Source organism: Callithrix jacchus, chromosome X (assembly GCF_049354715.1).
Source record: "Callithrix jacchus isolate 240 chromosome X, calJac240_pri, whole genome shotgun sequence".
Classification (NCBI taxonomy): domain Eukaryota; kingdom Metazoa; phylum Chordata; class Mammalia; order Primates; family Cebidae; genus Callithrix; species Callithrix jacchus.
Window position 1 is genome coordinate 132,755,477 of NC_133524.1, and position 17,390 is coordinate 132,772,866.

At 39.7% G+C, this 17,390-nt stretch overlaps 1 protein-coding gene and 1 long non-coding RNA gene across 2 annotated transcripts; one reads left to right on the top strand and one right to left on the bottom strand.

Moving 5' to 3' along the window:
* Positions 1–2,320: 2,320 nt before the first annotated feature.
* Positions 2,321–14,746, bottom strand: MMGT1 (membrane magnesium transporter 1). The gene is made up of 5 exons (XM_035288237.3): positions 14,670–14,746; positions 14,367–14,568; positions 11,973–12,025; positions 7,542–7,645; positions 2,321–5,358 (listed from the first exon to the last, which is right to left on the bottom strand). Exons 2-5 carry the CDS (start codon positions 14,443–14,445, stop codon positions 5,199–5,201), a joined length of 396 nt encoding a protein of 131 aa, XP_035144128.1. The 5' UTR covers positions 14,446–14,568; positions 14,670–14,746; the 3' UTR covers positions 2,321–5,198.
* LOC144581210 (uncharacterized) lies at positions 14,605–16,442 on the top strand. Its single transcript, XR_013531772.1, has 2 exons — positions 14,605–14,761; positions 15,226–16,442. It is a non-coding gene; the product is annotated as an uncharacterized LOC144581210 (long non-coding RNA).
* Positions 16,443–17,390: the final 948 nt, after the last annotated feature.

The window sequence follows — 17,390 nt, forward strand, 5'->3', positions numbered from 1 at the left end:
TGGGAATTCTCTGTACTATCTTCCCATTTTCTCTATAAATCTAAAACAGTTCTAAAAAATATTGTTTAGAAAATACCAGTTTACAAAAGGGGTAGACTGTTGAAAAGAGACTACAGAGACACACCAATCAATGGAATTTGTCAACTTTGATGGGGACCACTATAAAAGCTATCTGGGGGATACATGGGAAAATATGAACATGAAATATTAGGTGGTTGATCTTTTTTTCACTTGTGAGAATGGAATTGTGGCTAAATGGGAGAATGTCCTTACTCCTGTAGGAGGGGCATGCTGACATATTTGGAAATGTCCTGAAGTGTGATGATAAAGTCTGCAACTTAGCTCGAATGAATCTGGAGTGGGGAAAAGAGCACATTTGGAGAGAGCAAAAGCAACAGCAGTAAAATGTTAAAAATGGTGAACCTCAGTGAAAAGTATACTAGTGTCCATCCTACTATTCCTTTGTATTTTCTGTAGATATGAAATTTTTCAAAATAAAATTTCAGGGAAAATATCAATATGATTTTAGATTTGGACAAAATGATATGAAAGCTTATCTGAAAAAATAAACATGCAAGAATAACCAGAAAAAAATCCTGAAGAAGAATGAGGTATGGACTATCCATCCCCAAGATTAAAATGTATAACCATGTAAAATAATTAAAAGACTAGTATTTTTTCAACAGACTACAGAGCCCAGAAGCATATCTGAACGGTATGAATGAGGATGATGGTTTTTCCAATCAGCGTGGAAAGTTAATAAATGGGGTTGGAATACATAGCTACTCGAGGGAGAAAAATGTTGAATCCTCCTCACTCCTACTACCTAGACAAATTCCAAATGAATCAAAGATTTAAAAGTTGAAAAAAAACCTTAAAAGTATTGGAAAAATACATTAAATTTATTCTTAAATGCAGAGGCAGCCTTTCTAAGCAAGGCAAAATCTCAGAAGCCGTAAATACTAAGTTTAACTACATAAATAAAACTTAAGAAAATATTATTAAACATGACAATGGACCAATTTTCTTAGCTTACAGAAAACTCATACAAATCAATAAAAAACATACCACCTAATAGAAACCAGAACATGACTACAGAGTTCACAGGAAATATCAGTAACCAATAAACATGAAAATGTGTTCCATCTGCTTCATTAAAATGCATTAGACTTTCATTAAAATGCAAGATACCATTTATTCACTTTCATATAATCAGACTTCAGAAGTTTAGTACCCAGTATTGGCATGGGTTTGGCAAATAATCATTCTCATACATTACATGTGGAAGTAAACTGGGCAAAGGTTCCTAGAGGACAGTTCGGCAGTAACTACTGAACTGAAAATAAAGAATACCCTCTGATCCAGCAATTCTATTGCTAGGAACCCTGTAGAATATAAACTCATTATATGCACAAGTATATTCATCACAATGTGATTTAATAAAATATTGGAAACAACCTAAAGAGCCAATCGATGTTTGAACATTTGTAACACATTCAAACATGAGAATACCACACAGTCATTTAAAATAATGAGGTATTTCTATATATACTGATACAGAGTGATCTCATAAAACACAGGTAGCAAAAAAAGCAAGGTACAGAATATAGTCTGATTCCATTCATGTGAAATTTTTTTAAGTACATATTTGCTGACAAATAAAAAATTGTTTTCCTGTGAGAACGTACAAGACATTTGAGACTGGTTACTTTTGCAGAGAAATATTAGGGTAGAAGGGAAGGGGCCAAGTTTTTATGCCTTTCTGTACCATCTGATCTTTTTGCCATGTGCGTATATTAGCTTTCTTGCCCCCACTCCTCTAAGAACACTTGATTAGCAGGTTATTTTGAGACATTCCTAGGTAGGTTTCAGTATCAGTGGTGTTATTTTTCAGAATACTGTAGATAAGTGCCAAGTTTTGCAGTTTAGAATGTACCCTTGGATTTTCACTAAACTTTACACTTGCCCCCTGATGCTTTAATCATAACGATTTCCTATTACGTATAAAGTGACATTTTTAATGGCAGTTTGGCTACACAACAAATTTGTGATAGAATCATTAGACACTGATGGTCAAGAACCCATTTTTATACCCCAAGGGGCATTTGATGATTTATAAATATCATCAAGATTATACATTAAAAACATAAAATTGTAGTAAGATTTTACATGCACATTGAATTTAGTAAAACAGCAACACAGTAGAAAAATACAGTCATAAAACTAGCTCTTACATTTTTCTGGGGACAGAAAAGCAGAAGAAATGAGATTTAAAGTCCAAAAAGAACCAAAAAGAACCCAAAAAACACTACCAAAAACGGGTGAGACAATCATTTATTTATTGGACAGGGCAAGGTCATTTAAAGAGAGGAAACATATCCCAAAAACATGTGTTTACCTTGGTGTTACAGGCATTGATGCTCACAACAAACAACATCACTCAAAACATCATGAAAACAGGCCACATACAACCAGGAAGATGCTCTCAAGCCACTGAGAAGCCACAATGCTTAGGAAATAATCATTAGAGAGTTACAGAGCATAATAGTCTCCAAGATTCACTGCTATGCATATTCTGCGGCTGCACAGTATTTGGCTGGTTCCCTGGTTATTGAGTCTTCCTATATTTTAAAGAGCCTTGACTGGTACACACCTCTGAACATGAGTCATGTGAGCTAGTTAAGCCTTCACTTTATCCTATTTTTGAACTATCCTAGGCAATAATTGACTATCTCACAGTACTGTAAATAAGATTCTGTACTTAGTACATTTAGCAATGTTACACTGCATCCAAATCACCTTTAAGTCCTATGGTACATACTTGGAAAAAGACAGCAGAAACTCATTGGTGTAAATGAAAAAAGAAATGTGGGGAGCTCACCTGGCCTGAGGTATACACGCTGCTAGCAAAGATAGACACAACTGAAAACTACTTTGTCAATTATTTGCCAAATGACTTGGCCTGATTTTTAGCAGGACTCTTCCTGACTGTGCAGGCAAAGTTTCAACATCCATTCTAGAGACTAGCCACAATACTATATAAGTAGTAGTAGATCATGAATGCTTCCTTATGAGGAAAAACTATTAGCATAAGATTCACAGAGAAAAACCTGCTAGGCATGTGGCCCTCCTGCCTGAAATCTATTGATTTCTACCAACCACTCCCTTTCACAGCAATAACAGTTCTCCAAATGAGAATTCACTCCATATAGAAAACCACATTTGGGAAGCCAGTTCCAAAAGACCAAATATTGTAGAACTCCATTTATATGAAGTGACCAGAATAGGCAAATCTACAGAGAGAGAAAGAGATTAGTGGTTGCCAGGGGCTAGGGGGTGGGCACTGGGAGAAAATGAGAGGCGACTGCTCAAAGGTGCAGTGTTTCTTTTTGGGGTAACAAAATGTTCTCAAACTGACTGTGGTCACGGTTACACAACTTTGTGAATACACTAAAAACCACTGAATTGTACCCTTAAAATGGGTGAAGTGTAAAGTATATGAATTTCGTCTCACTAATGTTACAAACATATTAAGAAAGGAAGACAGCCCCAAAAGAGAAGGAAACAAGAGGCTCTTCCAAACCAAATCATACCTAAGGAAACAGTAGCCAAGTTTGATGGAGCGAGCTCGTTTCTTGCATGCTGTTTTAAGTTATCATCACTTTAACCTCTGATTTCACATTTTAATTCATTTCTAAATTATTTTAGGTCATCAGATTTCTAACTTTGTTCTCATTAAAGAGCAGAATCAGTGTTCTACAGACTGGGTTGGCATAACAAACCAAAACTAAACAACAAGAATAAAAACCCAATGAAAATATAACCTCATGCTTTGGGGCTGTGTTACCAGTCAGAAGAGAAGAGCTCAGGCTCATTTCTAATAGAAAAACAAATGTCTACAAGTACAATGGCATCTTACGACTTGTGCTTAAAGCACATTTCCTTTTAAAACCTGCATACGGTTATTCCCTTTACACCTATACAATTCATCAAAAGCAATGTTTTTACACCTGTACAATCCAACAAAAGCAACATTCTCTACGAAGAAATGTTGAGCTTCCTACTGCTCTCTAGCTCCAAGAGCTAGCCAATTTCCTTGAAAGTAAAATTACTGTTTCTAAAAATATCAACTCTGTATCCTCATCCTCACTTTCAGCACCATATAGCGAAGATGGAAAACTCGAAGCCTGCTATAAATCAGAAACTACAAAACAATTTCTTAAATGACCTGATTTTTCTCAAAACATTAGTCTAAATATTGAGAATATATTTGGCCCAAATTCCTTTGAAGTCTGTCTTTAGATTAATGGTAAGTTTCCTTTATTTCGCTTATTCACTAGTTTAGTATGAAATAAACAGATTTTAAATCAGTTAAACTGGCTAATGACAATTTTCCTCAATGATTTTTCTACACAGGTAAGATAATGAAATCACAAAAGGTCTTCAACTAGTCTTCAACTACTCTTACACTGTATAATCACTTAGGGAAATTTTTACAGACAAAGGAGAACACAAATAGCTTTACAGCAAGTTGGGATTGTTAAAGATATTTGTTCTGACAAAGAATTTCGGACACACACATTGCCCACTACACACGGAACCTCGGAGAAGTGATGAAAGAAGACAGGCAATGGTAGAAGGCATATGGGAGCAGGGTGGGGTGAAAAGTCACACATAAACTCAAAACTGGGAAGTACTTCTGAAGCACAGCCACTTTTTAGGGGACACAAGAAAAACTGTTAAGTCACCATTTTGGTCTCATTAGGGAAGTCCATTTGTTAAGAACTGAAGGCCATTTTACCATAATTCATGCTGCAAAATGCAGTAGTCACTGAGTATTTCCAAAAGGATTCCAAACACTGTAGTGCAAAAGAAAAGACATCTAAGAAAATAAATAATCACAAAAAACACCAATAGTTTTCAAGGAAACGTGTTCAAAACAGTGGCTTTTACAAAATATGTGGATTTGTTTTAAATGAAAAAAAAAATCCCTATATGAAATACCAAAGACCCATTTCACATATAACTTATACTGCATTAATGATTGAATTAACAGTATATAAACAAGGGGCATGGTTTTTCCTAAAGTAGGTCTGAAAAATCAATATAAATACTAATGGGGGGAGGAGTGTTTTATACCCCAAACTCCAATACTTCAGCTCTGTGTCCTGTCCTATTTATCATAATTCGTAAAAATCTTAACGACGCAGCGATTCAAGTTTTCGTAACTTCAATGATGTGTTAGAGGACAACGCATCTTGATTTGAAGAATTTGCTGTATCCGAAGGCCGGAACAGTACTCGACCACGATGATTAAATACATAAAAGGATGGGTGATTCCTTAATGTATCAAATGTCCTTAAAAGAAAAAAAGCATCAATTTTAGATAAACCTTTATAAAACCCTACTTGAAAATAAGCAGACTTCTAACGAATCATCAATTTACTATGGGTTATATTTTTTAACAAGTATTAACACATGAAATCAGACTGTAAATAATATTTACACTGTATCTCTTTTCCTGTATAAAGAAAGTAAGAAACCTGGAAAAGCAGCATAAAGCTCTCAAATTTCTTCTTTTTTAAAAAAAATAGTGATAGGGTCTCATACTATTGCCCAGGCTGGAGTGCAGTGGTGCAATCATAGCTCACTGCAGCCTCAAACTCCTGGACTCAAGTGACCCTCCTGTCTCAGCCCCCCAAGTGCTGGCACTACAGCTGTGCACCACCACACATGGTTAATTTTTTTTTTTTGTAGAGACAGGGTCTCCCAATGCTGCCCAGGTGGTCTCAGACTCCTGGGCTCAAGAAATTCTATCTCAGCCTCCCAAAGAGCTGAGATTACAGGTGTGAGCTACCATGCCTGCTTCTAATTTTTTTTTTATTCAGCCATTCCTTCCAAGATGCCTATGAATTACAACACAAATACTAGCTCAACTTTAATCGCCCCTGTAAATCTAACAATAGCCCATGCCGAATAGTCTTTTTTAAAAAGCAGCACATAGATTATAGCTTTGATTATTCTCATTTGGCTCTCATTATTCAAGCCATATGATCATTTCACAGATCTGTTTTCCAAGAATCTTTCAAGTACAACAAAAAATTCCTTTTAGCCCTCTGCACCTGCTATTATCCAAACTCACACATTTTTCTACTACCTACCTAATGACATTGTTTTACTTCTTTCTTTCCTGGCCCCTTGCCAGTGATTTTTTGGTACACTCTTTGTAAGAGCAAGCAGTGATGACACTAAAGTATCCTTTTCTACCTTTCCAGTGAGAGATAAAAGAGTTCACAAACACCTTGGTGTATGGTCTTTCTGGTTTTTGTTTTTCAAGATTATTTTCCTGGAAAGGATAGGAGAACTCTTCCTTTGATACAAACACAAATCTCAGTCAGCCCACCTAAACATCCAAGCATACCGCAATACAAAAAAGGAGGCCTGATATCTAACCCTTCAAAATGTACATATTGGGCGAGGCACAGTGGCTCACACCTGTAATCCTAGAACTTTGGGAAGCCAAGGTGGGTGGATCACTTGAGGTCAGGAGTTTGAGACCATCCTGGCCAACATGGTGAAACCTCATCTCTACTAAAAATACAAAAGTTAGCCAGGTATGCTGGCGGGTGCCTTTAATCCCAGCTACCCAGGAGGCTGAGGCAGGAGAATCGCTTGAACTTTGGAGGCGGAGGTTGCAGTGAGGCAAAATTACACGACTGCACTCCAGCCTGGTTGTTAGAGACCCTGTGTTAAAAAAATAAATAAAATGTACATCATGAACTAAAAGTAAAAGAGGGATATGAGTTTCCTGTAACACATACATGTTCACTCTGACTCCTTCTAAGGAAATATTGTAAAGCGGTATCATGTCCAGGATAAAGAAGGTGGGTAAAGGCCAGAGATGGAACTGAACAAAGCTAAAGGATGATTTTAGGAAAGTAAAAATATGAAAAAGAAAAGCAAACTCAGCTCATGAAAATAGTTTCGAAGTAGTCCAAGAGAAAAAAAGAAAGCACAATAACAAATATACTTTTCATCCAGTAGCAGAAAGGGCCTGGGAGCAGAGCTTATCTCATAGACTAGGTTCAAGTGAGAGAAGAAACCGAAAACCACTTAATCTTCCAAAGACTAAGCTGGGACAAGAGGATAGAAAGAGGATGGTAGGAAGAGAGGGATGGAGGAAGAGAAAAGGGAAAAGGAGGGGGAGGAAGGAAAAGAAGGAGGAAGGTTAACAATTCAAAATAATTGTTAACAAAAAACAGTATTTTTCTATAAATCTATTTTCAGCCATCTGTCCATCCAACCAACCAATAATTTTAAGCAACATAATTTTTTATTCTACAGTGAATAATCTGGCATTTATGTTCCATTTTTCTTACAATATCAAACGCCACCTCGGTGTTTTTACCTCGTTATTCATACAAACTGAGTAATCAAAATGCAGAAACAAAACCAACTTTTATGAACCAGAAAATGTACACTTTATGTGAATACAGCAAACCTCTATGAAATTCGATAACCATGAAAAGGGAAAGACTTACTTATTTTTCAGTTCTGAAGTAGCATCCATGTCTTTAAACTCCCCTGCAATATGAACGATGCCATAACAGGTAACTGCAAAGGCCAGAAGTGTCTGAAGAACTATCTGTGAGTATAAAGATTGAGATTACTAAATAACACAAATATTATTACAAACATTTACAACTTTCTCTCCATCTCTTTATTGCCTCTAACAGGTAGTCCTCTCAGGGCCACTATCAGGTAGACAATGCTTGCTTGAAATGACTGCAATTCAGATGCAATACAATCTAAAAATTCTGTGACTTGGCTGCAAAAATACTTCTGATGCTTCAATAAATAAACCTAGTGACATGTTCAAATAAGCAAAATCACTGAGTACTGAATGGTACTAAGCCACTCAGAACTGAATTATCAAATATTACCTGCTTCCAAGAGCAACAAACACTTTTTAAGGTATTATTGTTAAATATCATAGAGTACAGAAAGCATATGTGCACAGTATAAAGCAATTAAAGACCATGTACCCACCACCCAGCTTAATAGAACATTCCTAGTACCTTTCAAGTCCCATGTCCCTCTCGGATTATATTCTTCACCATTCCTCTCAAAGTTAACTATTGTCCTGAATTGTATATTACTGTTTTTTGCTTTTCTTGATAATTTTACCAGCTATTAAATATATATGAATCTCTAAAACATATATTCATTACTTTTGCCCATACTGAGCTTTATTTAAATGAACTCGAATGTATTCTTTTATGTCTAGCTTTCCTCACTCAACATAACATTTGTGAGATTCATCCAAGGTGTAGTACGTAGTTGTAGTCAGTACATTTTCATTGTGTGGTTGTTTTTTTTTTCTTTTTTTGAGACAGTCTCGCTCTGTCACCCAGGCTGGAGTACAATGGCATAGTCCCAACTCACTGCAACCTCTGCCTCCCAGGTTCAAGCAGTTCTTCTGCCGCAGCCTCCCAAGTAGCTGGGATTACAGGCACGTGCCACCGCATCTGGCTAACTTTTGTATTTTTAGTAGAGACGGGGTTTCACCATGTTGGCCAGGCTGGTCTCAAACTCCTGACCTCAGGTGACCTGCCCACCTCGGCCTCCCAAAGTGCTGAGATTACAGGCGTGAGCCACCCGTGCTGGGCCAGTTTTCACTGTGCTTTGTATTTCATTATATGAAAATGTCACACTTTATCCATTCCGCTGTTGTTAGATATGTGGGTTATTTCCTGTTACTTTCACAATCAACACAAATACTAATATGCATGTCTCTCAGTTCACATGTGGAAACACTAGGTGTAGAGTATGCACATGTTCAATTTTATTGGGCAATACCAAACGCCTTTCCAAAGTGGTTGAAGAAGCAAAAATGCTGAATGCTTCATTTTAACCAACATGGGATTATTGGCATGTTCACATTACAGAAAAAAGTTCTTTAGTCCGGGTGCGATGGCTCACTCCTGTGATCCCAGGACTTTGGGAGGCTGAGGAGGGCGGATCAGGAAGTCAGGAGATCGAGACCATCATGGCTAACATGGTGAAAACTCATCTCTACTTAAAATATATATATATATATATATACACACACACACAAAATTAGCCAGGTGCGGTGGCAAGCACCTGTAATCCTAGCTACTTGGGAGGCTAAGGCAGGAGAATTCTTTGAGCCTGGGAGGTGGAAGTTGCAGTGAGCCAAGATTGCACCACTGCACTTCAGCCTGGGCGACAGAGTAAGACTCAGCCTCAGGGGAAAAAAATTCTTTAAAATAGACATAAGAGGCCGGGCATGGTGGCTCATGCCTATAATTCCAGCACTTTGGGATGCCGAGGCAGGTGGATCACGAGGTCAAGAGATCGAGACCATCCTGGTCAACATGGTGAAACCCCGTCTCTACTAAAAATACAAAAACTTAGCTGGGTATTGTGGCGCGTGCCTGTAATCCCAGCTACTGAGGAGGCTGAGGCAAGAGAATTGCCTGAACCCAGGAGGCGGAGGTTGCGGTGAGCCGAGATTATGCCATTGCACTCCAGCCTGGGTAACAAGAGCGAAACTCCGTCTCAAAAAGAAAAAAAAAAAGACGTAAGAGTGTGTGTGTCCATCACAAAAATAGGTGATAGGAGGCGTTAACAGCCTCATCAACTATATCTTTAATTATAGACAAATAAAGTCAAAATTAGCCATAATCTGTTTTCCTGTTTAAATTAAAACCTAACATTATATATCATACCATTTTACATTCCCACCACCAGTCCACCAAGAAGACTTGTTTTATACGATGCAATCACAGGTACTATTAACAAGACTCTGTATGAGCTGTCATGAAAATAAGATTGAAGCTGCTAAGTGATAAGTTAATTATAAAACTATACATATGTACACATGTATAACTTTTTTTCTTTTGAGACAGAGTCTCGCTCTGTGTCCCAGTCTGCAGTGCAGTGGCATGATCTTGGCTGACTGCAACCTCCACCTCCTGGGTTCAAATGATTTTTCTGCCTCAGCCTCCAGAGTAGCTGGGGCTAAAGGTGCGTGCCACCACGCCCAGCTAATTTTTGTTTTTTGTTTTTTTTAATAGTGACGGGGTTTCACCATGTTAGCCAGGATGGTCTCTATTTTTTGACCTCATGATCCACCTGCCTCGGCCTCCCAAAGTGCTGTGATTACAGGCATGAGCCACTGTGCCCGGCCTACGTGTATAAATTTTTAAAGAAAAAAGTGTTTGTACTAAGTAAAACTACACATACATAATGTTGTTTGTGCACAGGAAGAGGACCGAACTACTACTGTACTCCAAACTGTTGGGGGTCCAAGTGGAACTGTCAAGGAATGAGACCAGGTTTCTTTTGTTGTTGCTGTTTTTTTTTTAATTTTTTATTGCATTTTAGGCTTTGGGGTACATGTGCAGAACGTGCAAGACAGTTGCATAGGTACACACATGGCAGTGTGTTTTGCTTCCTTTCTCCCCTTCACCCACATTTGGCATTTCTCCCCAGGCTATCCCTCCCCAGCTCCCCCCCCACTGGCCCTCCCCTTTTCCCCCCAATAGACCCTAGTGTTTAGTACTCCCTTCCCTCTGTCCATGTGTTCTCATTTTTCATCACCCGCCTATGAGTGAGAATATGCGGTATTTCATTTTCTGTTCTTGTGTCAGTTTGCTGAGAATGATGTTCTCCAGATTCATCCATGTCCCTACAAACGACACGAACTCATCATTTCTGATTGCTGCATAATATTCCATAGTGTATATGTGCCACATTTTCCCAATCCAGTCTAACATCAATGGGCATTTGGGTTGGTTCCAGGTCTTTGCTATTGCAAACAGTGCTGCAATGAACATTCGTGTGCATGTGTCCTTATAGTAGAACGATTTATAGTCCTTTGGATATATACCCAGTAATGGGATTGCTGGGTCAAATGGAATTTCTATTTCTAAGGCCTTGAGGAATTGCCACACTGTCTTCCACAATGGTTGAACTAATTTACACTCCCATCAACAGTGCAAAAGTGTTCCTTTTTCTCCACATCCTCTCCAGCATCTGTTGTCTCCAGATTTTTTAATGATTGCCATTCTAACTGGCGTGAGATGGTATCTCAATGTTGCTGTTTTCCTAATTGTGTAGGGTCAGTTTTAATTTTTACTGTTTGATTTTGTTATAAAGAACTTAATACTTGTGTAATTTCAAATCTAGTAAAGATAAAAATTGTGAATGATGCGGGAATATTTATCATTTTTGTCTAAAAAAAGTACTTTCCTGGAAGGGTGTGGTGGCTCACACCTGTAATCCCAGCACTTTGGAAGGTTGACGTGGGTGGATCACCTGAGGTCAGGAGTTCAAGACCAGCCTGGCCAACATGGGGAAACCCTGTCTCTACTAAAAATACAAAAAATTAGCCAGAAGTGGTGGCAGGCACCTGTAATCCCAGCTTCTTGGGAGGCTGAGGCAGGAGAACTGCTTGAACCTGGGAGGCAGAGGTTGTAGTGAGCCCCAGATCACGCCACTGCACTCCAGGCTGGGCAACAAGAGCAAAACACCATCTCGAAAAAAAAAACACACACACACACACACACACACACACACACACTTTTTTTCTTTCATTTTACTACCTATGCATGTCCCTAAACAATGTATTGTTGGCTTTATTTTCTTTATATAAAAAGGAAATTTTCTCAGAAATAAAGCCAAATCATCAACTTTTTAAGTCCATCCCATACTATGGACAGAGCAACTTCTAGAAAGACTATTTTAACTATCGTTCTAGAAACCAAACAGAGAAATCTTTTAAGGTTTCCAAATCTTTGAGCTTTATAATGAGTGATGAAAAGTGGATATCAGATGTTATTTTACATCTGGAAAACTTTAAGAGAATAAAAACCAGTAATAAAATTTAATAAGCTATGTGTCTAATTTTAAACATACATGTAATGGAATATAAATGACCAACTTACATCTATTGGCAGTGATTCATCTTCCTTTTCTGTTAGTCGCATATAAGAACGATCTATAAACCAGAAGCATACCATTAAGGAAATTGTAGCTCATTTTTCTTTCTTAAAATGCAAGCAAATCAATATACCAATGAAGTGGCTGACTTACATGCTACATAAAGTAATGCTAATTCTGGATTCCTCAAAACCTTCTATCTTCTAAGGCAGTCAGCCCTATCTTACTGAACTATTTTATTTTCATCACGACCTGTTTTGTCACCTTATAAAATGGGTAAGATAGGTGAGCAAGTATGAGGCAGAAATACCTTAGTATGATTTTCCTTTCATTATTCTAGAAACTTCTCAAACTGTTACTTTCACTAACTCATCAAAGAAATCACAATTATTTAAAAGGTAAAGTCTACAGAAAATTTCAACTCTGAAACAGCACCATCACCATGCAGTATGGATAAAATACTGTTATAGAAATGGTTCTCCTGAGAGGATACGCTGGGGCAGTGGTGGAACAGGAATTCCATGAAATCAGTTTCTGCCTCTACCAGTTATAATTCTGCTGCTGCCGCTGCTGCTGCCTAACCTCAGGAGGCAGCAAAGAATAAAAGGTTTGGGATTTGGAAACTGATAAGCCTAAATCAGTGCCAGCTGATTTACTATACAATTTACTATAATCTCATTTAATTAAAGCAGCTCTCAGTGATCATAATACATATCTCAAGTTCAGAGCGTTAAAATGGGGGGTGTCTTAAAAATCAAAGAAATACAGTATCTGCTTTTTCATTACCTGAATTTCCACAACAGTAAAATGAGAATAATGTGAGGTGAGAATTAAACAAGATATAGTAAATGACTGGTCCCCTACTAGAACAAAGTTCATTACAGCAAAGATGAGCATGTCACAGTGCCACACTGTGCTATCTGCTGCCACAATCTGACATGACACACTTAGTCTGAAATGTATATATTACTCTCTCTCTAACATGAGCATTATACATAAAGAGGTCTCACTGCAGTGGCAAATCCACAAGGCATTCTCATCACCCAAAACATAAAACACAAAAATCTTAATTCTAGATGAACCTAGGACAATCCCTGTGTAATAACTTACTTTGGACTAAATAACTCAAATTGGTTTTGAGTGCATGTGTATTGACTCTTAAAAGAGAATGTGTTTAGAGACATTTCTCAAGTTTTAACCTACAGGTTTGTCATAAAGACAGGTGTAAAAGAAACATTAAACCAATATCAAAAGTAGATTTTGACTAATCTCCTATATGGTTCAATTCCTAGCTAGCTTGCATGAAGCCTCACCTGATTCTAACACTACATTCAACCAGGAATATCTTCATCTGTAAAATTAAGGGGTTGGAATTCAGTGCACTCCAAGAGCGCTTCTCGCCCTACAATCATATAATTCTACAGCTAAAGCTTAGAGTAGAAAATAACACAGTACCCCAGTGTATCCTAATCTTCTCTAGGACAGTGTTTCTCAAACTAATGTGTATACAAATCACCTGGGGATCGTTATTAAAACCCTGATTCTGATTGAACAGATTAGGCCTGAGCGTTTTCTAACTACCTGCCAGGTGGTGCTCATAATGCTGGTATCTTGACCACACTTTAAGCAGCAAGGATCTAGGATACTTCCTTTCCTTAACCTCCCAGTTCCCCCCGCCCAAAATGACTGTCCCTGCTTCCATGCATCCTTATACACTTCTAGCATATCACTTCATTGTAATTACTTCTTGATCCACTTGTTTTCCTCTAGACTTTGAACTGGCTCAGGGCATCGCTGTATCTCTAAGCACCTAAGCACAGTGCAATTTCAACCAACGACCCAAAACTGAATTTCATAACTCAGTGTAGCACAAATCTTTTGCCCAAGGTCACACAGATTTAGCGGTAATGCAAGTTTTCTAACAACCAGCCCTTTAGACTCCCAGTCCAGTGCTCTTTCTCCTGTACCACAGTGCCTCCCTGAGGCAATCGGTCACTTAACTATTCAGTCTTTGCCTGGACAGCCCAAGAGTGCCCAAGATATTGTCCACTTTGTTGTCGGGGGACCATGAGCATCCAGAATCCTCAATCCCACAACTGTGCCTAATCTGCCCCGTGCTGGATCTGTCATCACTTGTCCTGGATTCCTGGAGACCCATTCTGAAGCCTCCCAGACACCTCCTTCCAACCTTCCTGCAATTTCAGGTGTCACTCTCTCCTCAAATTCAAACTCCGAACCTTCCACTGGGGACTCCTGCACTGATTTTCGTAGTCACTCCAAACTGTAAGGTCTCAAAGGACCATTAATCGGACACTCGCTCTGATGGTCCCTTAGAAGTGCGCCCACACACCGCCCCTAAGGTCCCACACCGGAGCGGTCCCCGTGCCCCAGGCACTTACGCTGCGCAGCGGAAAAGGCGGCGTGGGCTAGGGCAAAGAGACCGATGCCTACCAGCCCCTTCCAAAGCGACGGCGCCATAATGCCGAAGGAGCAGCAGCCCAGCCAAAGAAGCAAAGGGCGGCGGAGCTGTTTCTTCTTCCACCTGCGGGTGTCCGCGCGCCGCAGAAAGATGACGTCACTGAAGTCCCGAGCGCCAAGTGTCTAAGTGGTAGAAAAGCCAGAGGACCGTGAGAAAGCGGAAACAGGAATGCCGGGAATAAGGAGAAAGCTACACGGAAAAATGTCCACGAGAACCCACGAACCTGCGCTATGGAGGCCTCTCTGGAAGGGGCGGAGCTCAACAGAGTCGTAAACGAAGACGCGAAAGCAAGAGCAATGCGGAAGCGAAGAGGAAGTACGCCGGCTAATAAGCGCGGGCCGCGACAGCGGGGCGGGGCCAGTGGCGAAAATAGGGTGGAGAAGAGGGGCGGGGCCTGCGTAAGAATGGGTGGGGCCGAGCGGCGGGGTGGGGCAGAGGGGCGGGGCCTGCGAAAGGGTGGGTGTAGCCGAGAGGCGGGGCCTGGGGTCGGTGGGTGTATCCAAGGGGCAGGGTTTGGTGGGTGTGGTATAGGGGCGGGGCCTTCGGAGAAAAGGTGGGGCGGAGGGGCGGGGAGGAGGTGGGGAATGGGGGCGGGGCTGGGACGGTGGGACCGAGGGGCGGGGAGGAGGTGGGGCCTAGGGGCGATGGGACCGAGGGGCGGGGCGGGGCTGGGGCGGTGGGAAAAGGCAGTAGGTGCAGAATATAGACCCTGGACAGTTGTGTTTTGTGGGTTGGTTGGTTTTGTTTTTTCTTCAAACTGTGCCTTTTGTTTTCTGTAGGCCTTTCCTGTGCTTCTGCTCTGTGGGAACTGGCACTGCAGTAGGAGGCCAAGGTGTTAAAACGAGGAGGCAGTTGGAGGGTCAAGGACAAAAACCAGGATTTAGAGCCCCAAATACTTGGCCACCGGGAAGTGCTCAGTAAACCCTTTTAAGGTCCTGGAGAAAGATTCGCGCAAAAAGAGGTGTGTGGGATGGTGGGAGTGTTTTGTCATGAAAAGAACCAGCTTACATTAAGGAAGAAATGAAAGAGGAAATGTTAAAATGCTAATAACACAGTCTTGTCTTGTGTTTATCTCTGATCTGGGTAAAATATATACTCCTCTGCCCATTTTTCTTTGTCTTCATCTCCTAAAATGTAGACATTTAATAGTGAGCTTCTCCCCTTGACCTCATCACTCTGCTCTCCCCTGGCGAGCTCACCCATTCATTCCCACCGCTTCAGCTGGCGTAGATATTACAGTGATTCCAAATCGACATCTCTATCACAAATATCTCTCCCTAGCTCCATGGCTGCATTTCTGACTACCTGCTAGGCGTTTATTTCCTGTGGCATTTCAAATGTAATATGGCCAAAATGGAATTTATCCTTTTTCCCCAAATTCTGCACCAGTTCCTTCAGTGACCCCTGACTGAGTGGCAAAGTTTTGTAAACTGCATATCACAAAGCAAATGCAAAGTATGATCACCATTCTTTTCCTTTAACCCAGTCAGAATCCTATGTTTTAGTTGCATCAATTTGCTTTTGCTCAAAGATGCCTCCTATCCCAACCACCCCTTTTAAATGTCCAAAATTCCCATTCCTGATCCCCTTATTCTGTTCTACTTTTTATATCACCTTCTAACATACTATACAATTTACCTATTTATTATGTTTGTTGTGTTACTGTTTACTGTCTGTCTTTTCCCACTGGAATGTAAGCTCTGAGAGGACAGAGACTTCTCTGTACCTAAAAGTTTAACTGTCATGTGGTGGGCATTCAATAAATGCTTGTTGAATGGCAAATGAATGGATTACAGAAAAGAAGTGGGAGTGTATCCCTACTTGAAAGGATCTCTACAGAGAGTCCTTTCAATATTTTGAAATGGGCTCAAAAATACCTATGGACTTGCATGTACTGTCACATTTTGACAACTTTTTGATTGTAAACATTTTCTGATATGCTTGAGCTTCCTCAAAGCTAGAGGAAACAAATAAAGAAAATAAAGAAAACACCTCATTGGCTGGGCATAGTAGCACATGCTTGTAGTCCTAGCTAGTCCTAGCTACTTGGGAAGCTACAGAAGGAGGATTGCTTGATCCCAGGAGTTCAAGGCTGCAGTGAGCCATGATTATGCCACTACACTACAGCCTGAGTGACAGAGCAAGACCCTTTCTGTAACCAAAAAAAAGTAGAAGAAGACATCTAAGATTCATCATATTTCCTCAACTTTACTTATATAATTTTTGTCCCAGATCTCATTTTCCAAACCTTTAGTCATAGTCATTGTTTTTTTCTGGGCCTGCTCCAATTTCTTCACCTCTAAGCCAAAATTTTACACAGTACTTGATCGATGTCAAGTGCCATATAATGTATTCCTTACAAATGTAGTTCTGTTTATAAACTTCACAATCAGAAAGAATCAGGAGATAATCTCTCTGTAGTTGACAGGAAAGTGCTTCCTTCTCCACCCCTGGGAGGTAATAAGATAGAAAAGATAGTTGACCAAAAAAAATCTTAAAATATTGTTTTAGCTAAGGTAATGGTCAAATTGAAATTAGCCTTTTCAGATTCCCTGTTATATTACCACTTCTTTGAGACCAGCCTGGCCATCATAGTGAAACCCCATCTCTACTAAAAATACAAAAAAAAAAAATTAACCGGGAGTGGTGGTGGCTGCCTGTAATTCCAGCTACTCAGAAGGCTGAGGCAAGAGAATCGCTTGAACCCAGGAGGCGGAGTTTGCCGTGAGACAAGATCGCACCATTGCACTCCAACCTGGGCAACAAGAGTGAAACTCTCATCAAAAAAAAAAGAAAAAGAAAAAGAAAATTACTTCTTCTAATATCAATTTATCTGAAGCAGAAAATGATTAAGAGTTTTCTTATAGGACCTGAGATCTGGTTATTTTCCTTTAAATGGATGAGGTTATAGGAAAAAAGAGAAATTCAGTAATTAATCTGGTAT

Bases quoted from the DNA above. Each gene is read 5' to 3' on its own strand.
- MMGT1 (XM_035288237.3), bottom strand. From the start codon at position 14,445: ATGGCGCCGTCGCTTTGGAAGGGGCTGGTAGGCATCGGTCTCTTTGCC. The intron at 12,026-14,366 runs GTAAGTGCCTGG...TCTGGTTTATAG, and splicing joins CGCCTTTTCCGCTGCGCAGC to ATCGTTCTTATATGCGACTA. The intron at 7,646-11,972 runs GTAAGTTGGTCA...TTATACTCACAG, and splicing joins ATGAATCACTGCCAATAGAT to ATAGTTCTTCAGACACTTCT.